A 26,369-nucleotide genomic window follows, 5' to 3' on the forward strand; every position below is an offset into this window, starting at 1 on the left:
TATGAAAATGAGGAAATCCTCTTGGCCCTGGAGTAGCATAAATTTGGCTCTATCCTTTTACGTTTGGCTATACTATATATATATTTACCTTTGGCCTTATGTACTTGTGTGATACAATAACATTAATGAGATATGGTGCACTAAAGGTATTGAATGTGCATTTATTGTGTGTTTTGACATGAAGGTGTGTGCATAGTAAAATGTTTCCTTTTTCAGAGACATCTGCATTGGTGATAATAATGTTCTACAGGGTTATATTGTAAGGCGGTGCGTTAAAATGCATTTAATGCAGTGCATTCACCAGGGATTAGTGAAAATGAATTATATGTTTGCTCAATACTTTCTTTATAATTTGTGACCAGTTGTCGTTTTTAGATAATAATACATGTATTAATTTATTGCGCTGCATACATGAGTACAGTATAATAAAGTTGATAACTTTATAAAAATATAATTTATTGGGTTATGTGTAGGGTATAGAATTAATATACATCTAATGAAAACTGTTAAGTTAGCGTGATTGTAGGCCTTAAACTTACAGTTGAAACATTTAATACTAACATGAAAGCAGTTTTCCTGCATGGTTTTCTCCTCTGCCTGTGCAGAAGAAAGGCATTCATTAGCTAGTAAAAAACACATTGTATTTCAGAGACAGTGAGGCAAGGAAGGATGAACTAGCATGGTCAAATAATTTTAATGAAGACCAAAGAGTGTTACCAGATGCTACTATCAGGCGAAGGGAGGAAGCCAAGGACACATTGGAAGCAGGGACTGAACTATGGGAATAGCGTTCGAGGCACCAAGTTCCTTCTTGGGAACTGGAAAAGTACTATGATGTGTATGAGGTCATATTTATCGAATGTTCGTTGTGCCTTTTAATTTGTGAACCAGTCTTGTGTTCATTGAGATTCCCTTTAGACTTGGAGAGGTACAGACCTTACTTGTCCTCTCTGATTGTGTGGATTTATGCTATACATGACTCCTTACCTGTAGAACATTTACAGAGGTACTGATGCTGACAACTTTCTACCTTCCTTGATTCAATGGGGTTTCCCCTAACCTCAGGTTAGTATAGAGCTTAGTAGATACTAAAAATCCTTTCCATATATGGGGAGAAGGATCGAAACCATTTGTATAGTCATCAAATCCTTTTCCTTATTTTTTGTATCGCTGCCACTAAAATACTTATATGCACCTTGCTGTTGAGGACCAACATTGTAATGTTTTGGTCTTCCCTTGATATTGTTGAACTTTTATAGTATGTTCTTGAGATTGATTTATATTAGCCTGGCTTTGAGTTTGTACTAAACCTTATAATATCAAGTAACTGACTCAGACTTTTATTGTGTAGTCCCAATGACCACAATGTACCTTAAGACTCAAATTTGTTGCTATCCCATTTTCCTCTTAGGCTACTATCAAGGTCTATTGCCCAGAGTTATATTGGAAGAAATGGCTCAGAATGTTCTCAGCCCTTGCACATTGCTGTACTAATGAAGCATGCACAGTGCGAAGTGGCAGAAAGTTGGCACCCCCATGGAATTTGCTTACCAGAGGGCCTTCAGGGTCCCATTTATCCTTCAAGAAACATTAATACATAAGCAGAGTTGTTACTTCCACCAAACTGTTTCTCTTCATATACAAAATGCCACATTAATTTGAAGTAAGCCTATCACTATATCCAATAGCAGACAAAGGAGACAGAGCCAATATACAGTTCATACCTATAGCATCAAAACTTTCCTCCTTCAGAAAATCAGTAATTCCAAACTGATCAGAATCCAAGATATCACCTAGAAAAAAAAATGAGAGCACGAAGTATAGATCATAAACTATTTTCAAAACTTGAGAAGTCAGCAAATGGATGATTTGATCTCAATACACAGATTTTGCAGGTGTCAGATGAGTTAATCAACAGCACAACATCTTGCTCAATAAAATTTCCTTACAAGTCATTCTTAAAGTGCCATGCGTTTGAACCACATTAAGAGGCGATAAAACACAACATGTATGTTATGTAGGGTATATTTTGACATAAATGGACAATCATAAAAAATAAAATCTTCCTACCATGTCACCCATTATTGTGTGCTTTTGATGCTCCTAGAAGTTGGACCACGTGCTGTGGTCTGAAGCCTTCAAACAAGGAATTCAATGTAGTGGTACATGCCACCCTAAGTGGTTGAAAATATATGTACATATCTAGATGTGCATTAGGCAATGTTTTCCCCACAATCCAAATGCTTCCGAGGCCTGAGTGCCTTGTTGAAATCCAGTAACTTTGCTGAAGCACCATCTCTTATGAAAACACTAGTAACATGTATAAACTAGCTCTGGTGGCATTTAGTCAGAGTGTGAATCAATTTTTGTGTTACAGTTTTAACAATGAAAAAAATAATTCTCTTATTCTTTGGGACAATATAGATGACATAGTGTCCATTTTCCAACCAGGGTGGACTAATAAAATAATTACATATTATGGGCTTGAGACAAATCCATTTGTCTCACACAATAGCTCTGAACTGGCCATTTACCTTTGTTCAAGCTTCAGAGCTGACATTGTCTTGCCTGGCAGATAGGAGCAAAACGTTTCCTGCTCTTCACTCTGTTCAGCTATGGGTCTCCACAAGATTCACTGGCTATATCTCCTCTGGTATATCCTGTTGGTGGTTCTACTGGAAGTTCCAGGATTAAAAAGGGCAATCCTGGCTTTAAAGGGATGGGTTAAGGGTTTGCAGATAGCTTTGACAAGCCTAGAAACCTATACTCCCCAACTCGGATTGTGCCTGCAAAGTACTTTGTGGGTTATCCTTTGCCAAAAAGCATTCTCAGAGAACCTGAAAGACCTCATATTGTTTTAACATGATAGTTGGGATATTTCATGGGCACCAAGAATTGGATAATGAGTCGCGACTAATAACAACCCAGCATGCACCCCTTCAGAACCCAAGCAACAGCGAACTGAATCACTAAACAATCTTGAAATGGATGAAGAATTGCAGGTGCCGAAGAATGCTGCTTTACCAGTGGGATATAAACTGGAAGAGTATTCCCAGTCTCAATACAGAGCTCTATGAGCTTTGCTCCTAATGATGGGAAGCAGTTTTATGAACAGACCCTTTGAAATATCTGGGTTTATATCTTGTGGAGATGATGAATATTGTTTGGTGCAAAATCTGTTTCTGGGTTGTGTGCATGCTTGGACGCTGACAAAGAAGCCCAAGGACCATTGGTGAATTCTAAGTTGACTGGTGAAGTGCTGAGAAGACTGGGTGGAATTATCAGTTGGAAGATGTTGACTGCTGTGGAATGCTACAGCCCGTTATAAACATGCTTCTTGAAGTCAAAGATGGTTGGATGCCGAAAAGATATTGAAGGAGATGAAATTCTCTGTCTATCTTGGGCAATATCATATAATGGAAGGATAAGAGGAATTCTTTTACTTCTTCCAGGGTGTGGAAACTCCCTTATAATTTTCTTTAAGATGTCTGGGTTCACAATTTGATGTTGCCTTATTTGTAAGATACTTTGCCTTTTTGTGGGACAAAAAGAAGATGGGATGATGCAAGGGTTTTTGTGTGAGGTGGAGTTAAAAGACAGGTTATCATTATCATTGGATGATATACTGCTCTTCCTCCGCTATATCTATGGGACGGGTGAAGGTTGCTGATGATCCTACATATTTACAATCAGTCATCTGGCTTTATAGTGAACTGGGATACGTCTGCCATTTTCTCAGGAGGGAGAGTGACCCCTTGGAGGTCACCTTGCCTGAAAATACTTATCAATAATTTCAAATTACTAGGTATGTATATTTCCAAACATCCAGCACTGAGCTGGGAACCTAATTTTCCCCCCTTCCAGTTAAGCTGCGGATTAACTTCCAGGGTAGAGACACCTTTCCATTAATACTCTGGGTCAAGTCACAATCTTTAAAACAGTGGCTCTTCTGAGATTCTTATATTCTTGTATGTGATCCAAAGCTTCCTGGATGAGATTCCTGAATGATTCTTCAACACTATCAGGTCCATGTTTTGCAGCTTCATATGAGAGCAGACCTCACCAAGAATATCATGAGGTAAATGCATTCAGTCTATGTCTATGTATGAGGGAAGCCTGGCCGATTAGGTATACAAACGGGCCATGTAACATCCTGTATATAAATGATTAGGTCTTCAGAGACAGACGAGCAATTTGTGGTGAACTATGTTTTTTTTAATTTTCGGCATTCTTTAGCTACTCATATGGTTCCCAATTCCCTGGCACTTCTCCTGGGGCCTAACAAAGCTGTAGTAATTTGCTGGCAAAAAGCATTGCACTGGATAAGTTGAGAGTGAGACCCCATTGTGATGGGGCATGATGCTCGGACAAGTGAAAAAACCTTTCCACCAGTGGGACCTCATTAGAATTTCTAATTTGGATGTTGCATGGGGCTCGTAATCTAAAATCTTTCAAGATGTCTATGAGGAATATTGGCATCCTGCTCTAAATTTTTCAGATATTTACGGTTGTGGCATTTGCTAGATTAGCACTGTGTGGTTTTAGAATCAATTCCAGAGTTTAAGTCCCTCAAAGCCAAAATAATCATGGAGCCCCTCAGTAAATGCAGAATCTCATATCTACTGTTCACTGACAATCAAAGCGCTAGACCTATTTGCAGCACTACAGATTGTCTAGGAATGGGACATTGGCCCATTTGAGGTTATAGAATGGGTTGAAGTCAAAATGGCTACATAAGAACTCACCATCACCAGACACCAATGTCTTATTCAATTTAAACAACTACACAGATACTACTACGCTGCCTAGCCACATATAGAAAATAAGTGTGAGAAACATTCCTACACCACAGAAAAGGGTGAAGAGTTCCATGTGATCTGGAGCTGCCCGTTAATCCACTGCTGGATGGGGATAGGCTCAACATGGATGAGAGTATGAGGCATCTTTTGGACCTCTCCCAGAAATTCTATCTCCCGGGCGTCACTGTCACTTGTATGGATGATGACATAGCAAACACAAGGAGATCATGGATGGAGTGCTACAACTTTTCAGACACTCACCCCCAGTCATAAATCTGGGTTTAATCCATCATCTTCTTTAGCTCAGTTCGTCATCCCACTTCAGACCCAGCCATATACAAATCAGTCTTGACCCTGTGCCTCATGGGAACAGTCCAGCTCGAACTGCCAAGCCAGGTATTTCCTGGACTGGAAACAATACTGAGACCGGTTTTGGGGTAACACCCCACATTAGCCAGGCTGACTTGAAGACTTCCCTGATCGAATGCTTAACTTGGTCTCCACATAAAAGGTGAGCGAGACTAAAATTGAGCGTACTGAATATTTGCCCCAATCCGATAATGAGGATGAAATTAAGGTGTGGATTGGTCCCAGAGAGTGGGCAAAGACCTCACTTAAGTTTAAGCATTGAAATTGGAGTGTCATTTCACTTAACACTGACCTTATCATTACAATCTGAATGATATTCAATGTTTAGCGTTCTTTTATGAAGCCGATGGAAACAAATAACTATTAAAAGCAGAAAAAGTGAATAAAAAACAAAAAATGGCACCGTCTCTGGGAGTAATGATTTTTGTGAATCTTCACTTCTTTTTTTTTTAAGACATTTACCAATTTGGAAAGTTTTAATGCTATTGGAGTGCACCTTATTTTGGGATCAAAATATAATTACATGGATTTAGTGTTGTTAAACATTTATATGAAGGTTGTTTTTTTGTAATAAGATTGAGCTTAAGCGACTATTAGGCCTCTCTGAAAGCGACATTTCTACTACAAGACATGCCTTCCCCTCACTCGCCTTAATTTGGGGCTATGACAGCAGAGCCGGACTCGCCGTTTATCTCATCTGTCATTTCCCTGGGGGTCTGGAGAATTTGAAGTCTACTTTCTGACGGCCTCCAAGGCACCGCTGTCTCTCTCTAGTGGGGGAGACAGAGATTGGCGAAAGAGGCAGAGACAATGAGGTTTAGGGAGAATTTGCTTGGTTACTGCAACAAAGTACCTTTGGTTATAAGTAATAAACATACAAAAATTAATATTTTCACAAACACTTGGACTCTGATTTAGTCATTGAGAGTGTGTAATCATTTCTTGCCTGAGTGAGTACAACAAATGCTTAACACAGCCCTCTGATCAGTTACCTGCTCACTAACACTACCACAAAAGAGAGCATTTGTATTATCTACTTGAGCATCAGTAAAACCTCTGGGAATCCACTGGGCGCTGTGCACATTATACCTTACTTTGGTATGGTATATATAGTACCAGTTTCCTGCAATCAATAAACTAATAGGACCATATTTCAATAATGCACATTTACCATCCCTTCAAGTAGGCTAATAGGTCCTAAGAACTGTGCCAAAGTCACAAAGGTAGTTGTAGGGACCACCTTTCTTGATGCAGACTGATCAGAGTGATTAATTTAATAAAAACACCACCAGGGATTGCTATAATTTGGGGGAGTATAAATTATGAAAAATCAAACGGTTAATTTATAGATTTAAGATTATATTTACAATTAATCTTATTAAATCATTAACACTTGTTAGCAAAAATTAAACAATATTAACATTAGTTCATGTACAATACAGCCCTCTAATTTAAAAGAGGCTCCAGGTTCCACAGTAAAGTTTATTTTCTAGAGTTCAGGAAAATCATGAGAAAAGTACACAGCTACAAATACATTGCCAACATGTATTTAGCTGAACATTACAACCATAACAACTACTGATCACCTTTCCCAGTCTCCCTTGGTGCGTGAGATTGGGAAAGATATCAGCTTGTGCTGCCTGTTGGACACTTTTTACAATGGATGATATTAAAACACAGTACACCTCGTGCAATAGCACACATGGCACTTTGGCAATGTGAACGGATCCCTTAACACCTGTTGATTTCTGAATTTTTATATTTAAAGAAGTGACACTTTTGCACAAATGGTATTTTAACATCTCCAGCTGTAGGCCAGAGGAACAGAATTTGTCTCAAAAAGAGAAAATAATTACATGCTTAAACGTAATTTAAATAGGGATGAGAGTGACTTCTTTGACATAAAAATCTTTATTTCACTAATTACGCAAATTAATGATTGAATCACAGCATTTTCAAAGTGGCAGTTTTTTCAGGGACACTATTCTGAAGGAACGAATAATTTCTTGCGAGCACTCATAGTTTTGAAGAACCCCCAAACATGTTACAACTCTTTTTAATAGATTTTGTCTTGAATCCTAAAGCACCCCAAGTTGAGACGTTTACAGAGTGATTAGGAAATATAATGTACTACTCTGCATGCCAGTTTCCTAAAGGAAATGGTGTTTCTATGGTCCCTGTATTGCAAACAAACTGGAAAACTCAATCAAAAGGCAATTTTGAAACTTAAATGGTAGGTGAAAAAAAATAGTGGCACAGGTTGTGTAGGTGGGCAAATGTAGTCTTATATTTGCTGAATGCAACACTGTATGTGGTTTACACAAAATATCTTCTTCTGGGAGGTATGCGGAACAGTGGTTAATATAACGACTTTCTTGGGATTGCATTCATGGGACCTAATAATGTGTGAAATTACTTCTTAAAAACTCATTTATTTTCCATAGCATGGGCATTCTTTTCATATCAATGTAATCAAATGTTGACATCTATAGTTAAAATGGCATATAAAGTACCGCATATTTTGCATTTACATATATAACATGGCAAACAATTTTTATCCTGTATCATATGTGTTTAATTGAATAATATGTTGTATGACGGCTTTGCTTGGGGCATCACTGGCTCTTCATTCGTCACGTAAGTCAAACCTGCAAGTTATTTGGCTTTCCAATGCTGCATAGTGCCAGGTCCCCAGCATGTGTATTAAAGAAACAAATACAATAAAATAAAATAAAAATGTGCAGATGTTGTGTGGATCTAGGAAATAGTCTGCACTCTTGTTTCACATGCACTTGGGGCAGAAGTGGTGATAGTGCTCTTGAAGGAGGGAGAACGAAGTGTGGAGTTCATGAAAAACAGCATTATCACCTTCATTGGCAACCTTCAGCACTCTTTCAAGTTTTATTTCACACAGTGTTCACTCTCTGACCAGTGGAATAATGAGTGTAAGCCAACACAACACAAGTAACAGTCGAAAAGGCAGTTCTAACAAGTTACAGTGTAACAAGGATTGGCAACGACAATAGGTACGACTTATATTCAAACACAGGCAAAAGTAGGCCTGCACAAAGGCCCAAACACCATTTGTACTGTGTCTCTCTCTGTAACTCCTCCGTCTTTGTTTGATGGTTTATTCCGCAAGCTTGTGGTGTTGCAAGGCACCTGCACCGCAAAGCTTAAGGAATAAAAAAATAGTCGTACTACAATGTGCGAAATAAAAACAAGGCACGTACATAGAAGGAATAGAGAAGGAAAGTAGGAAGACCCAGGAAGACGATGGAGTGAGGGTTAATGAAGATACAGAGATAGAGAAAGAGGTAGAAGGAAAGAGAAAGAAAGAGAGTGTCAGAATGTGTGTGTGCGTGTAACAGAGAGAAACAGAGAGGGAGAAAGAGAGAGAGGGGAGCAAGAGAACGAGAAAGAGAAAAAGTGCTAGCGAGAGAGAGGCCCAAGAAACGGTGGGGAATTATTGGAAAAGCAATAACATGAAGGGATAGAAAAAGATTGAACAACTATTGGTGTGATGGAAAGACAGATGGGAGGTCAAGGGAAAGAGAAGCATAGGAAGAAGGAGAAAAAGACGCACACACACACACACACACACACAGTGAGACAGACAGAAGCATGCATTCCATCATTATAAGACAGCAAGAAGTACACACATGCATCACACATAGAGCCACGACCTAGGTCTATTAAAGTGCACACGAGGCCACCTGCTAAAAGGAGATTTCCCATCGGATTACAAATAGGTTGCTTGACTATTGTACGAAACAATATATTGAAGGATGCAAGGAAGATCTTGCTTTTGTAAAATGCACCTACCTGATGGAAATCTGCTTTCTTCCAGAGAACAATCTGGAGTAACATCACTGTGCAGTAAACCGTTATTGAAAGTGTTTGCAAAGAGTGTCGGATCCATGGCTGGGTTTGCTACCTGGAAAAATAATTGGGCACAGTTACCTAAAGTGTGAACATAAATGACTATAGGCAATTTATGATTTATTTTCAAATATGTTTATTTCTGATGAGAACATATATTCGCTCCATCATCATTGGACCTGGCTCCTTAAATTGTCTAACATAAATTGATTTTCCAGAATGACGAATCCATCCTTGTAAATGACTTTTATGTGCGAAAATATCCGTGGTCACAAAGATCTCTTATGGCCTTCATTACAAAGTGTGTGAGCAAAATTTGTCCCGGTGTTAGTGCACCGGAAATGACCTATATCACGAGCACAATGATCATCACAATACAAAGTTCTTGCCGAAAGAAGGGATATTTGCTGTCACAGTCAGTGTTTGCACACTGATTGCGGCGTGTTTTCCACTTGTTATGCTGCTTTTCCCACAGCAAAATGTTGTCTTTTAGTCTATGGTGAAATGTGTAAAAAGAAAAAACATTGTAACCCATCTACTACCTATTGGGCCGGTAACTCCCACTGTCGGGCAAATTAGAATTTACATGACCATCCTAACAGGCGCATTTGTCTTGTTTGGGAGGGGACCCCTCGACAACTAACCCCTTTTTTGCCTCCTCGCGTTATCCTTCTTCCTATAGCCTTACATTCCATCCCTATTCTCCTATAAATATGTATTTTTTTCTTTAACCTAGTCCGCTAGTACTCCGTAAACTCCGGTAGCTTCATCACATTCTTTACCATAGCACATTTATCCTTTCCTAAAATCTAGAACTGATACCTCTGTCAATACTGTAGCACTTCTACCCCTACTCGAGTTTATTTATCCCTTCCTATACCTTGGCACTTATATCTTTGTTAATATCCTGCCTCAAACTTAGTACTTGTATCCCTACCAATACGCTATCACTTTCAACCATACCTATACCCTGATACCTCTACTCCTGCCCTTTGTCTAGACCCTGTCCACCTACTTATACCCTAGTACCACTACAAATTCCCTACACTCTATTAGCTCTACCCCTTCCTTTTCCCCAGTATCTCAGAGCATGTCTATACAGTAGAACCTCTAACCTAAACTATACTCCGGTACCTGTATGATGCCTATACACTAATACCTTTACCCCTACTATTTCTGAATAGCTTTACTTGTGCCTTTACCATGTTACATCGACCACATGAATACCTTAGTAACTATATCCCAGTGTATACCTTAGGCATTCTGCTCCCTATAAACTCTACACCTCCTTATACCCTAAAACGCCTTACTTAAGTCTAGTACATCTAACTATATCTACCCACCCTGACACCCAAGTACATCTAACCTTACGTAAACATTGCTTAGTATCCCCTTCCTTTGACTACACTGTAGTACCTCTAGTACCACTAAAATCTTGTCTGTGTTGTAGTAACAACAGCACAGCCTATCACCCTGCTCATCTTACTCTGAAATTACCTGAAATGTTCTACAATAGAGAGGGACAACAGATACAGGTATTTTTGCCTCTTTTAGAAGTTGATGGGGTCGGAGGTCAGCTATAAGTTAGTGGACCTCCCACTATATAAAACTCACAGTTCACCCACCTCCTTTTGAATTGGGGTAATCACAAGGCCTCTGAGGGCATTCTCAGCTGGCACCGCCCTATGGAACGCCAGACTTGTTGATACATCATCACTGGATCATCAGTTAACTGCGGTGGTTACATGCTTCCACTATAACCTTTGTTTTGCTTTTTTTTCCAATGACACATCTTTAACAGAGCCATATTAAGGATTTTAGTTGGCCAGGGCAAAGCCATATTTCTGAGACATCTTTTGGACATACTTAATTCTAGAAGTGACCTTTCCGAGAAACATCCTTTACAACGCAGCTTTTACCACGCAGTGCCTTTACAACGCAACTTTTACAACGCAAACCATTACAACGCATTGCGCTGGGGGGCGCTCTAGGATAGGGAATAAGTTTAATTTACTATCCAACACCTTCCCTAGTGTCCACTGGGACTGGAGTTGGAATAGTAAATTAAACTATTCACTATCCAGCACGCCAAAGCGCTATGCGTTGTAAAGGTTTGCGTTGTAAAAACCGCGTTGTAAAGGCATGCGTGGTAAAAGCATGCGTTGTAATGTCATACATCCCTTTATTTGCTCACCAACCCCTTACCCACAACCTATACACCAACTTTAACCTAAATTCTTCAGAATTCATCACAATCTATAGTATTGCCAACAAAACCTTTCTCTTAGTATCCAAACTCCCAGACATTTCCTCTAGCAAGCATTCAAAGAAGCACTATTCAAGCCGGAAACCGTGAACATTGAACGTCTAATTTTCAATGTGAAGCAGAAATCTCTACTAAAACAGTTAGTTCCCAACTTGCCAGTGATATATCAAATGTATTCAAATTGAAGGATTGAATTAGTATGTCAAGTGTATAAATTGAAAAACTGAATACAAATATTTTGAAAAGCTACTTTGACAATCTGTGTCTACAACCATACTCATCCAAATGACACTCTATAGATAAGCCATCCTGATCATCTTCCTCTGCCATCAACTACCCACCATTGTCAATCATAACCCACTAAACGACAGTACTGCTCCTTTATTGATATGCACTTCAACACTCTGAAGTAAAACTCATACTTTGGAATAAAAGACGATGTAAACTTCCTCCTGCAATTAGTCAACTTCATCCCACTCCCTTGAAGAACTACTGCATGCCACCAAAACTCTGCACATCATGGTGCACTAAAGAACTTACTGACCCTAGAGGAGCTATCAGGAACCACGAAAAGATACAGCACAAAGCCCAGATCTGAGTATGAATTCAGTCTGTTTCTTACCAGAAACTTCCTCTCAACCGCCACAGCCCAGGTCATTCAGCTCAATTTGATCACAGACCCCCACAATAGTGCACCTAACCGGCGAATGCAATGCCATCATTCAGTTACTCACGAAAACAAAACCAGATACCAGATATAAAACCAGATACACCACCACCTGCCTTGTTGTAGAGACCGTGCTAACATTACTATGATCTCAAACCCACCACATGTGGGGATAACATTCTCCATCACACCATCATTAAACCCCTCTTCAGAGAAGCATTCAAACCACTCGCCATGATTATTGCACCCACTGTAGTCTCTCTAATCTGAAGGATACCTCTGCTGTCTACTGATATGGCCCAGCTTTTCGTCAAATCACCCTGCCTCCGCAAGTAGATTCTCAGTGATGATATGTAACTCCAGATCTTAAGGATTCACTCGAAAATACGACTGTGGAAAGTGTTTAAAGAGAACAACATAGCTATTCACTGCATTGTATCCCGACTCATCTACAGATGTTTCTGACTCTCCTTAAAAATGGTTATTATTGGATGTTGGAACATACGCGAAAATGGCGACTGCAAGAACAAATATAGGAATGATAGAGCACCATGCATTGCGATTCTGTTCAGAAGTATCCGATACACGAAGCTGTCACTTTCATAATATGCTCTACATGTCAACATCTGATAATCAATATGCAAGGACCAGTATACAGTATAGTATCATATTTTTACTATTCAGTGGTAAAGCACTTGCTTTCCACTGCCATTTGCATGAATAGGCTGAGAACAGTGCCCCACATATGTAAGTAATATTAACTTGCTTATTTACTACTTCATGCAAGAGTTTAGTACGCCCAGTGGGAGTATAGGTGTGTCAGTGGGAATACTTTTCTAAACCTTGCACATGGGTGACAAAACTAAAGGACAACCTTGTCTACAAAGATTCCATGATGGACTTCCAACATCACACTTTACCATTCTACAAAAAACAAAATAGAAAATATCCTTTAAAAATATTTCAGTTTACTCAAAACCCATCGGCATTTACAAAGCTTGTCAGAAGGACAAGGAAGGCCCAAATGGCACGTTAGGAGCCCATAATCAGGGGGACCCTAACAGACTTGGTCCCTGGACAATTGTCCATTGTGTCTATGTCTTAACATTTCTCTGCCCTTTAGTGCATTCATTCTACACTTGGAGCAGCAGGGATGGCTCCCCAGAGCCCAATATTTTCAAATAATGTTAGATTAGCCCCCTTGTGTTAGAAAGTAAAACAAAAGGCAGCAGAAACAAATTGTAGAAATACAATATACAAGTGTACTTAGCATAACTTTAAACATAAAATGCATGCTTAATGTTAGAAATTGGGTTACTGGTTGACTGTGGCATGAGCCTAATCAGGGTAAGAGGCAGGCAAACCCCAAATTAACCTCTGCTTACCCTCTGGTAGCTTGGCACAGAACAGTCTGGCTTAACATACAGGCAATGTGTAAAGTATTTAGTTGACACTTGAAACAGTAAAACAGTGAAAACACCACATAAAAACATCCAACACCAGGTTTAGAAAAATAGAGAATACTTAATAAATAAAACATGAGCAGAATGACAAAAGTCCAATCAGGGAAACCAGAAATATTGAATTTCAAAGTGTTACGTTAAAATAGTGCATAAAAGCACAAAGCACCACCCACCACAGGCTATCTGGTCACACCTGAGTGGGACAAAGTCACAAGTTCAGTCTGACAACGAAGGAGCACATGTTGGTTACAAGGACCAGTTTTGGTGTGCAAAAAAAGAATCTTAAATCCGTGTTGCCAAGCCTTGCATGGATCTGAGGCTGAAATGCCAGAAACCGGTCCCCGGTAGCTTGTCTCCTTTCTGGTGAAGAATTGGCTTGGTAGTTTGGTCTGCCCTGTTCCCATGATGCACTGGGCCAGGGACAGACTAATTTGCATATAGCCAGGTTCTGAGCTGGGATGGGGCAGTGAGATAAATAACGGTGATGGATCAAGCCCTGATCTTTGGACTGGGTAAGAGTGGTCTGCTTAATTCAGACACTCTGTTCATCACCACCCCCTTTTCTGAATCGTTTTTGGCCACTATAGGTGTGGCAGGGTATACTCAGACATGAGTCCCTTTCTCACTGCTCCATCAGGATTCAAGCAAGCCGGGCCGAAGAGGCTGAAATGCCAGAAACCGGTCCCCGGTAGCTTGTCTCCTTTCTGGTGAAGAATTGGCTTGGTAGTTTGGTCTGCCCTGTTCCCATGATGCACTGGGCCAGGGACAGACTAATTTGCATATAGCCAGGTTCTGAGCTGGGATGGGGCAGTGAGATAAATAACGGTGATGGATCAAGCCCTGATCTTTGGACTGGGTAAGAGTGGTCTGCTTAATTCAGACACTCTGTTCATCACCACCCCCTTTTCTGAATCGTTTTTGGCCACTATAGGTGTGGCAGGGTATACTCAGACATGAGTCCCTTTCTCACTGCTCCATCAGGATTCAAGCAAGCCGGGCCGAAGAGGCTGAAATGCCAGAAACCGGTCCCCGGTAGCTTGTCTCCTTTCTGGTGAAGAATTGGCTTGGTAGTTTGGTCTGCCCTGTTCCCATGATGCACTGGGCCAGGGACAGACTAATTTGCATATAGCCATGTTCTGAGCTGGGATGGGGCAGTGAGATAAATAACGGTGATGGATCAAGCCCTGATCTTTGGACTGGGTAAGAGTGGTCTGCTTAATTCAGACACTCTGTTCATCACCACCCCCTTTTCTGAATCGTTGCATGGATCTGAGGCAAGAAGAGTTGCGCAATTGAAGTGATGCGTTGGTTCTGCGATGCGGCAAGGCTGCAGTGCGAGATCCTAGCATCAAGGATTTGGCATGCATCTGAGGCAAGTCGTCGATTCTGATGAGCTGCGAGGCTGCAATGCTGAGGGCGGCACTGTCACATAACTGTCGTCGATGAGGGATGCGAGGACCTGGGCCGGAGATGCACCACGCCGTCTGCGAAGCATCGTTTCCAAAGATGTGAGGTTGATGCGGACCTTCTGCACCAAGCCCAATCCACGCAGCAGCAGCAATGCGTCGGTTCTGCTCGTCGGTTCAGCTCGAGGATGTGCCGCTCAGCACAGAAGATGCATCAGTTCCTCTGGTTATCCCCTTAGGCCCACTTCCAAAGGTCCAGGACTGGGGTGGCACCACGTGGCAGGGTAGACTCACATATGGCAGAGTCCAGGTGCTGTTGCAACATTGTTGGAAGCCTGTTATGTCCCTGAGGCTTCGGAGCAGGAGAACAGCAACAAGCCCTTGGAGTCACTCTGGGCTCTGAGATGCAGGTCCAGTCCTTCTCACCCAGTCAACAGGATGGCAGTCCGCAGGTCAGCAAAGCAGGAGTCCAGCAGAGTACAGGTCCAGCAAAGTCCAACGGAGGAACAGTCTTTTCAGCAGCATGGCAGTCCTTTTTCCTGGCAGAGTATCCATAGGTCCAGAGGTGTACTGAAGTGGTGGTGTCTGAAGTCCAGTAATTATACCCAGTGAGGCCTTTGAAGTGGAAGAGACTTCTAAAAGACACCTTTGAAGTACACAGATGCCCTCCCTTCCTGCCCTGGCTCCAGACTCACTACAGGGATGTATACAGCCCTTTGTGTATGAACAGGGCATAGCCTAAAGTGTAAGTGAGGCGGCACCCAGCTCCTCCTTCCCATCCTGTCAGGGTGGCCCATCCAGTCACACCTAAGCTCCCATTGTGCGTGGCTGTCTAGGTGGAATACACAAACCGCAACTGCCAACTACAACCAGGCATATGATCAGAGACATGCTGCAGGCACCAAATATCCAAGGCAAGAAAAGGCCCACTTTCTAAAAGTGGCATTTTCAGAATTGTAATTTAAAATCCAACTTCACACCGGATTTTTAATTAGCATTCCAGAGACACCAAACTTCAATCAGCGATATCTTTCCTTTTGAAAATTACACCTATAAAATGTAATAAGGTAATCCCAATATTATCCTATGGAAGATATAGGCCATGGAGTAGTGAACAAAGAATTTAGGAGTCATATTGTCCAGGAGAAATTACAAGGATGGGCTTCATGAAGCTAGACTAAATTGGGAAGAAGTGTGGAGTGATTTGGTTACCGCAGTGAGAGCAGGTGGCAACAAGTTATTTTGGAATATACTTGCACAATGGAGGTCGATATATAACATCAGAGGTCAACTTTCATCTCCAGCCTCAGAGATGGGTTGAGCATTTTGACGGGCTATACTCAGAAACTTGAAACGCCCCAGTGTTTTATCAAATCTATGATTAATTAAACCCAACAAACCATCATGTCCCACTGTAATAACAATCAAAGGGTCTCCTGAAGCTTTGTTTGCTATAGACCCAGGGAAGGCCTCTGGGCTCAATTGAATTACATGTGATCCCTTCACTTCAGAACAGTTTACATGGGACCCATATGCTAATTTGCTATCAAAATCGATCATGGAGGGTAGGCCATTTACTATATCTTGACATGACGCAGAGATTGCCCCGATCTAAAAGCAGGGTAGTCGAGAAGACCCCGCAGCTATAGGCCCATTAGTTTGATTGATGGGCTGCAAAAACTCTTCTGTCATCAAATCTTGGGGAAAACTACAGATTGGGCCACTGAGAACAACATTCAATTAGATCTTCAAGAATATGTTTGCCGGAAAATAAGCACAATAAATTAAAAAAAATAAAAGATCTTTTTATTGCAAGTAAAGCAAACAAAAGAGCAATGATTATACACATTACACAGTGTGGCATTGAAACACATATGTACAGTAACCATCTCTCTTCTGTATCCAACAACCCACTGTCTTCTTCCACCAATTAACTGAGTTTCAGCAAAATCGGGGCGCCCCAGGCATTAAACATCATGATTTGTACCTACAATAGGAGCACATATTTCTATAGGCATTCCGTTTCCCATATTTTGGTCCATTTATTCGAACAGCGCCTACTTTCATTAACAACTCTTTCTGCCAGCATACACCAATCCATGTCTTGCTACCAATCACTTATTTCGCGTGATATGCATTGAGGTACTGGGTTTTTCAGAACCGGTACTGATCCGGTAACCCAACGGTGCCAGGGTACACCCAAAGACCTCGGGTACTTTCCTGATTCAGACCTACAGAAACTCAGAGTCTTCTAGGTGAAGTCAAGGATCGATTTTATTGGCTGCAACCAAGGTAACAAGCGTTCTAGAAGTACAACACACAGGAAGTATGTTCTCAGGAGACTGACGCAATTCACAAAGTCAGGCTTCTCTTTTTATACAAAATAATAAGCTTCAGGCAAACATTCCTAGATTTTCAGGATACTATTCACATATTTCGAACACAAATAAGTAACAGAGTTATGATGACAAGCTCACATTTCGGTTGTCCAACCCATAATAAATCACCCGGCAAGGTCCGGCATTTCCATCAGATATCGGTGTACCCTCAATAAAACGAGCACCTCCCCATCATAAAACAAGTCAGAGAAAAAGAGTGGGGCCAGGTGTGGGCAAGATTCGGCAGGGTGTGTGTGCGATGAAAAAGGTTTTATGGCCGGTTGCGCCTAGATGCTATCTCGACCGGCCACTGAGAGAGGAACTGACCAAACGAGTTTGGCCCGGGCAAGGGTTCCACCTTGCCCAGGTCACAAGGAAGTCAATCAAGGAGTACGTGTCCTTTTGATATTGAATTAAGCCTATGTGAAGGGCAACACACAAAATGGCTGTCATATACAAAATAGAGGTTAAGGGTTCAGAGCACAAATGACGATTTCGAGGTGAAATCGTCTCTCGAATGTGACGAAAATGCTTGTACATAATGTAGTCGCCATTCTCGGTCTTTTGATACCAAATTCGTCATGTTACGACGAAGTTTTATTCTCGAGTGCAAAATTATTACACAAGTTCGGGATTTTCAGTACTACAAACCCTCCTTTTGCCCTTACATAGGCAATTTAACCTAATCTCATGCTAATCTGAGTCTAGGTCGATATTCCTAAAGTCATTGAGATGTTGCTGTAACATCATCCTAGCACTTAGCTCGTCTCTTGATACAGGTTTCCTTATACATGATGTAACACAGAGGCCACATATTTCATGGGCACACTGCACGCACAGACAGAACAGGAAAGGAATGGCTAAGACCATCCCAATGGCCATCAGAATTTTCCATCCCCAGCCGGATATCAGTTCCCAGAACCACCCCATTAATGACCAATCTCCTTTATTCACATGAATAGATTCGGAAATCTTATGCAGTTTGGAGATGGCCTGGTACACTGTTGGAGCGTTGTCTGGGATGAAAATACAGCAACTTGACTGGATCAATCTACATACCCCACCTCGGTCTGCAAGTACGACATCTAAAGCGACCCTGTTCTGAAGGGTCATAAGACGATCCGACTGGAGCTCAGCAGTCAAGTTACTAAGGGCACCAGCAGTTTCAATCACGGTGGACTCAACTACCCTTGTCAATTGCCTTATGTTCCTGCTGTTAACCATGGGTCCCCAGAACGGCAGAAAACCCTTCGTAAAATCCCCAAATTCATGACCCTCAGTGTCTTCTTTACTCAAGACACCTCTAACTACCCTTGTCTTGTGGTAATCTGCCGCTGCTGTGTAGGTGGGAGGCAACAGGAATGAAACAAAACATGAGCCCGAGAAGTCAGGGGGCAACCATGTATAGGCTCTATCATGGCAGATGAAATAGGTACCCTTAGCTGCTAGAAACGCAGGGGAAGTCTGAGACCCAAAAACATACGTTTCTGTACAGACACTTTTCCCTAACTGAGCTTGGGGATTCCTGCCAATACCTTGCAGACATAGGTGACTCTGATGGGGTACAATCCAAATCGGGGACGATCTTTTAGTTTGCTGTTTCTCACTTAAAGTAGCTCCATATCCGGTCACGTTCCAACCTATATATGCAAATATCTCATCTTCCGGGGTATTTTCATAAGAAATTTCTTCCTTAATCATGTCAACTATGCATTTGACTAGGGCGCTAGTCTTGAGGTTGTCTTTTACAGAACGTTGGGGTTGGACTTCACGTGCGTATATGAACATTGTTCTGTATGCCCACACAGAACCATTATGGCTGAAAGGTAGGACTAGGTAAGGGATACCTTTGTCCGTAGTGTGAGGCATGAGGCCACAAACCCAACAATTAGTTGTGTTCATCACTAGTTGGTGCTGGTGCAAGAGCTGAACAAAGGAGTTATTAATGAACTCTAACCTTCTATTGGATTCATGGTCCGGTAGAGGGTGAAAAGAATGAGAGGAAACAGTAGGAGGAGGAGGTGTAGGGGATGTAGTGGGTGCAAACGTCACACGAAAAGAGAATAAAACATAACTTATCAAGAATGTCATCACACTGAATAGCATAAAAATGCACAATATTAAAAAGCTTTTCTTTGTCATGGTGTTACATAATTTGTGTTTAAAGTTCGTTGGGTTGGCAGGTCTCTCCATCTCGGAAAACTCCACCCTCTCTAGAGTGCTGCCCGCGATGGGAGGTTGATTCTGCTAAGGGATGCTTCTGTCAGTCCAGGGCAACTCCCTTGGACCAACCAGAACCGCCGACCTAACGTCGTCAGCTGCACCCAAAAGACTTTAAGCAATCGCGGCCCTAGCAGCGGAACCCGGATGGCGGTTCTAAAAACAAAAATGAGCAAGTTTCTCAGATGGGAGAGCTGCACTTTCAAAAAAAATAGTACCTGGAGGGAAAAGGAAAAAAAAAATCTTTTTATTAGTCCATAGGCCTTGGTCTCAAATTATAACGTTTTCTTCCGGGTACTGTGTGGTCCTGAAACAAGAGTTCGGGCTCCAAAGTGTTCAATCGTTTTGATGGTGGCACTGCTTCTTGTAAAATGTTCTCACTTTCACGTTCAGAGTTAGTTCCTTTCACTCGTGCATCACTGAAAGGCAGAAACTTGGGCACGGTGCTAGTCTCTGAGTCCGCGACACCCTTCTGGACCCACTGGTCATATGGCAGGGGTAAAGGAATCTTCTTACAATGGACCCCGTGGATCCATTGTTTCTTCCCTTCCACCCGAACTGCCGATCTTGTGGAAAGAAGGACAAGGTGCGGTCGGGTCCACCTGGGCTGGTTGTTCTTTGTCCGTTGAAAATTTCTAACCAGCACCCAGGATCCAGGGTCAATGGCGTGGCCTGGCGTTTCAGAGACCGGAGGCAGGGTGTCGTGAACCTGTTGATGCAAAACACGCAATTTAGCCGTCAATTCATACAGATAATCAAGCAAAACAGGGTGTTCCAATTCGCTGAACTTGGTGGGCCTAGGCACTCCCCATATATTGGCCGGACGGCCAAAGACTATCTCGTAGGGACTGAGCTTCACTCGCGAATGTACAGTCATTCTGGTAGATAGGAGTGCTAAGGGTAGAGCGTCAGGCCATTTAAGACCTGTGGTCGCTTGGATTTTGGCCAGTTTTAACTTAAGCGTGCCATTGTAACATTCTACTAATCCAGCTGATTGGGGGTGATTTGCAGCGTGGAACTTCTGCCGAATGCCTAGTCCTTCACATACAGTCTTCATCACACGACCCACAAATTCACTCCCGTTGTCAGACCAGACCATTCTAGGCATTCCGAATCTAGGGAAGTACTCTGTCACAAGGGCTTTAGCTGTGGACAAGGCAGTATTGTCTTTTAGGGGGTATGCTTCCACCCATCTTGAGATGGCACAAACAACAACGAGTACGTATTTTAAATTGTTGCACCTCTCCATGTGAATGAAATCTAGCTGCAAAACCTCGAACGGATACGTAGGAGGTGCAAAATGACCAGCTGGAGTTGGGGTTCCCCTACCAGGATTGTGTTTCAGACACATCATGCAATTCTTGACAACATTCTCCGCACACTTGGGAATCCCTGAATTTTGCCATACTGGAGCCAACAACTTGCAAATCCCTTTCACGCTGATGTGAGCCATTCCATGAGCCATTGTAACTACTGCAAGCACATACGCATTGGGTAGCAACCATCTCTGATGCTCTGACAATTCAATCCAACAACCACTCGCATCCAATCTACCCGTACTTTCTCTCCACATGCTCAACTCTTTCTCTGTAGCCTCAGCTTGAATGGACTTCACACTCTCTATCGTGTCTTCACACATACCAACATCACCAACCCATCTTGCAGGGCCTGCAACATACATTCGGCTCATCACATTCTTTGCAGTTTCTTTCGCGATTTCATCAGCAAATGCATTTCCACGACCAACATCATCAGTCACCTTCTTGTGAGCACTACATTTCACAATCGCTACTTGCAGAGGCAAGGTCAGTGATTCAAGAAGCTCATTCACCAACTGACCATGCTGAATCTTAGCTCCATGCGAAGTCAGGAACCCACGTTCTCTCCACAATCGTCCAAAACTGTGAGCCACACCAAATGCATACTGGCTGTCGGTATAGACAGTCACTTTCATTCCTTTTGACAACACACATGCTCTCGTGAGTGCAATCAATTCTGCTGCTTGAGCTGAATTATGCGGAATACGTGCAGTTTCAACAATCGTGTGCAAAGTCGTAACAGCATATGCTGCAGTCGTGTCACCATTCGGGAGCTTAAAGCATGAACCATCCACCCACAATGTACCATCGCATTCAGCAAGAGGAGTATCATAGAGATCTACTCTCCCTTTCGTTTCTTCTTCTGTTTTAAGGAGACAATCATGCTGTTCTGAAGCATCCAATTCTTCTACAATGGGCAACAACGTGGCTGGGTTGAGTGTATTGCATCTTTTTATGTGCACATGACTTGCTAACAAGGTTAATTCGTAACCAGACAATCGAGCACTAGTTAAATGCTGTGTCCTGGTTCTGTTTAACAATATGTCTACTGCATGTGGGACCATTACTATCAGGGTGTTATCCATCACTAGACCAGCAGACTGTCGAATAGAAACAGCTGCTGCCGCTGTTGCTCTTAAACAACTCGGCAATGCTTTAGCTACCGGATCCAAAGTCCACGAAAAATATGCACATGGACGCTGTTTGTTTCCAAACAACTGTGTCAGTACTGATAATGCACAACCTTGTTTCTCATGGACATACAATGTAAAGGGCTTACTGTAGTTGGGGGTACCCAACACAGGAGCTGAACATAATGCATCACGCAGTTCAGAAAAACTTTTGTGGCACTCTTCAGACAAAGGAACGGGATTGGGTGTATCTTTACACGTTAATGCCACCAAAGGTTTGGCCAATAACGAAAAATTTGGAATCCACTGTCTACAGTACGATGTAATGCCCAAGAAAGCACGCACTTCTCTCTGTGTTTTTGGCACACTCAATTTCGCTATTGCCTGAATTCTTTCTGGGGGCAGTGTCCTTCCCTCCTTCGATAAGAGATGACCTAAGTAGGTCACTTCTTGTCGACAATATTGGAGTTTGGAAAGTGACACCTTGTGATGCAAATCACACAGATGACGCAACAATGACAACGTGGCTTTCTTACAGATTTCCTTAGTATCTGCAGCAACAAGCAAATCATCAACGTACTGTACAAGAGTAGCACCATCAGGTAAAACAATCGTATCAAGCTGTGTCTTTAAGGCTTGACTGTATATTGATGGACTTTCACAGTAGCCCTGAGCAGCGCGTTTAAAGCGGAAGCTTCGTCCACCTAAAGTGAAGCCAAAAATATCCCTGCTCTCCTCAGCAATGGGGATGCTGAAGAAAGCATTCTTCACATCAATCACCGAAAACCATGTTGCAGAAGCTGGGATCATAGTCAATAGGGCAGTAATATCAGGAACAACTGGAAATTGTGGCACAAGTATTTTATTCACCTCTCTCAGATCAATCACAAATCTGTACACAGGTGGCTGAGATGGATCAGTTTGTTTCAAAACAGGCAGAACAGGACTATTGCAAATGTTGCCTCTTGTCTCTTCAATGACATCTTTTTCAATTAGATCGTGAACGATCGCTAGCAACGCTTTTTCACCTTCACTAGAGATTCTGTATTGGGGAATTCGTGGCATTTTAACATTGGCTTTTAATGTTATAACATATGGTGGTATTTCTAAAAGACCCACATCATTAGGACCAGTAGCCCAAAGAATATCAGGAAGAAACGAAAATTCTGTCGGAATTTTATCCCTTGACAAATACATTGGAGAAACCACTTTCTTACCTAAAGTAAGTTGTACTCCTGAAGGAGAACAGTACAAAGTCGCATACAATCTTTTTAACAGATCTAATCCCAACAAGTTTTCACCACAACCTGTTGTCAGAATAAGGGGTGCTTCTAATTCACAGGGACCAACAGAAAGAGACAAAGGGTCAGAAATCGGATTTCTAACTGGGGCGTCAGAAAAACCTACTGATACATTCGTTTCGCCAGACAAAGGTGCGCCAGGGAGTTTGGAGTGCATGATAGAACTCTTTGTAGCACCAGTATCCAACAGAAAAGGTTCTGACACACCTGATGTAATCACCTCAACGTATGGTCCACTCTGATCTACTGGAACTGAAACAACTCCCTCTCTTTGTCTACGGCTGTCCTAGCAATCATTACTATCCCATTGCTCACCTTCTGTATAGTAATCATCAGTATAGTACTGAGCTGTCCTACCAGATGCGTTATTCTGCTGATCAAACCTATTCATAGAATTTTGAGGTGGAAGAGACTGTGTGTTCTGGGGGAGGTTTCCACGTCCTCTACCTCTAGTTGCTTGCTGAACACCTCTACCTCTTGTGTTTGAAACACCATTCGCGCGCTGTAACAGAATAGGACAACTAGACTTAAAATGACCCTCTTCCTTGCAATACGAACACTGATGGGGTCCTATAGGGACACGTGGCTGAGTATACTCGACTCTTTGCGAGTTCCTCTGATACTGTTGAGGCTGCTGATAATTACTCTGATAGTTATTCTGACCACCATTATTCTGGCCACCACCACCACGTGGCGGATAGGCTTGCTGTAACAAAACCTTCGTTTTCAACTCTTTAGTTTTCTTTTCTGCTCTATCTTTCTCGTCTTTGTCTCGATTTTCGTAATATTGGGCAGTACCCAATATCTGTGCTGAAGAGGAAACTGCCCAAGAACTCTCTGAATCCTTTAACTTTTTACACAACTCTGGAAGCAAATTGTGCACGAATTTATCGACAAACAAACGCTGACCACCTTCTGTGGTCATATCTTGACCACTGTGGTCGACAAACGTTTCTTCAAACCTGGTGAAGAAATCAGAGACCGTTTCGTCTTTCTTCTGCTTACACGCAGACAGTTTATCCCAGTTTACACGCATCGCAGGCATTATCGTTTTCATGTACTCAATTATCCTACCAGGGAGTTCTGCTACTAAAGGCTCAGGTTTAGCACCACCAATTTGTAGGGCATCTGCAGCAGCAATATTAGTCCATGAGTCACCTAATTCCTGATCATGATCTGTATGACAAATCTTTCCCCATAAAGGCTGTGGAACAACATTCCCAAATAACATATCGATATTGGCTAGATTCATAATACATGACCCAGCAGTCTGTGACAACTCTTTGTAATACCCTGCAGGATTTTTACGGGGATCAGGCAATGTCTGTTTAAGCACCAAAACTTCAGCTCGCTTCCATGGAACATGTACCCACACACGCTGAAAATGAGGCTGAATAGGTGGGTTAGCATTTGCGTCACCCTCTCTCCATTGTGGGGGAACCTCTCTCATGGGGTACTGTCGCGCCTTTTTCCTACTGGGTGCATCATGCTCAAACAGTGATTGAGACGTGCCTCCCTTACTCCTAAATGACAACAAGGTCTCAACCGCTTTCTTGACATCGGGACCTACAATCATGCCCTCTGCAAAGTCGAACCGCGCACGACACAATTTGGGCGGGTTGCATTCCATATCATTGTCTTCCAAATCCTCACAGAGAAAAACACACATCTGTTCAAAAACGTATCTCTGTTTCGGTGCTTCCCATTGACGGAAGACTTCCATGACAGACTCTACATCATATCTTACAGTGTCTATAACCCATTTATGCGCTAAACGATTCAGTAAATCTCTCTCTCGATAGTCAGGCAGTTGACTCCGCAACTGTCTTCGTTCCGGGTTAGGGGTCGTATTAGGCGACCCGAGGAAAGGTGAGAAAAGATTAGTAACAGTGTTGGCCATTCTCTGTCGAACGGAAGGAGAAACTGACGGAAGAACGGGCGGAAAAATAGGGTGAGATAAGGTAGGAGCAGAGACAATAGCAGGGGGAGCATTAGAAGTAGAAGGTACACTAGGCAAAGTCGTAGGAGGCATAGGTGGAGCAGATGTGATCGGTGAGCTTTGAGGAGGCTGCACCAGAGGAGTATGAGCCAGCTGAAGAGTAGCTGGTGGATGCTGTAGAGGAGCAGGCAATGCAATTATAGGTTGCACAACTAAAGGTTGCGGAGGTGCCGTAGCATTTCGTGCATAGGGGGGTGGCGAACTTAACAAATGCGATATTAACGGATCTTTCTCAAGCTCTTTTGCTGCATCTTGTTTAGGAGTCGGCAAAACTGGATAACATTTGTCTATTACCATTTAACGTTGCCTGTGCAACTGCTCACTCATCTGTTCTTCTTCATTGTCTTTATACTGCATAGCAGCTTGCATTATTGAAATACCCCTTTCTCTCTTATTTTTCTTCTCTAATTTAATTTCCTTCTGTTTGGCCTCCTTCCGCCATAGGCGGAAAGAGTCAAACATTGCCGGCCGGGCTTTCTTCTTAAAAAGTTTAACTTCCAGGTTATCTAAGATTTCGGTATCAAAGCTACTGTATTGGGGCCATTTTAAAACACCATCTTTTCTGGTGTATTTGATCCACACTTCGTTATATGTGATGGGACCTACTCCATGTTTCACATACAACTCGTAAGTTGGAGTTCCAACCGGAGGAACCGGACACGAGTCCTCCAATCGGGAGTCCCTATTATTACAACCAAGACAAAACAAATTTCTAAGTCTAAGACCAGGCATCTTCGCTCTCTAGTCTAGCTCCAAACTTCAAAGGATTTATCGATTACGATATTTCTCGTGAATACACGAGTCCCTCGGTTTTGGTGCTTGCAAGTACCAAACAAAACTATCCCAAAGGATACCCAAGACTAAGAACCACTAAGGACTGGGAGACGCTCCACTTATACTTAACTGAAATATCGATGACGTCACCAGAAGACTCGTCTCAGTGTTTCGCTCTACCAAACTTCAAGGGTCCAAATCAGGGCGATAGCCAGGGCAGCAGTCCTTTGTAGCCGTCGGGAAGCGGGGAACCTCGCAGCAAAGACTTTCGGACCACGTCAACATGCAGGGGTCGTTGAAGTGGTTGGCCTTCCTCCAGAATTTTCACACGAATCTCCTCACGAACCTCTGGCTGGACCGGTGCCGCTAGAATCGCCCCAAACGTTGGGCGCCAAC

General features: G+C 42.3%; 1 protein-coding gene across 5 annotated transcripts in view; it reads right to left on the minus strand.

Moving 5' to 3' along the window:
- CIITA (class II major histocompatibility complex transactivator) overlaps window positions 1-26,369 on the minus strand; it is a 561,355-nt gene that overhangs the window by 334,415 nt on the left and 200,571 nt on the right. For all 5 annotated transcript variants that reach the window (XM_078663163.1, XM_078663160.1, XM_078663162.1 and 2 more), the window contains exons 2-3: window positions 8,994-9,105; window positions 1,725-1,793 (exon numbers count right to left, since the gene is read on the minus strand). In XM_078663163.1, the coding sequence (XP_078519289.1) occupies window positions 1,725-1,793; window positions 8,994-9,090 (166 nt within the window). In that variant the 5' untranslated portion in view covers window positions 9,091-9,105. The remainder of the gene's footprint in view (window positions 1-1,724; window positions 1,794-8,993; window positions 9,106-26,369) is intronic.

The sequence above is a fragment of the Lissotriton helveticus genome, chromosome 10 (genome assembly GCF_964261635.1).
Source record: "Lissotriton helveticus chromosome 10, aLisHel1.1, whole genome shotgun sequence".
NCBI classification, from domain to species: Eukaryota; Metazoa; Chordata; class Amphibia; order Caudata; family Salamandridae; genus Lissotriton; species Lissotriton helveticus.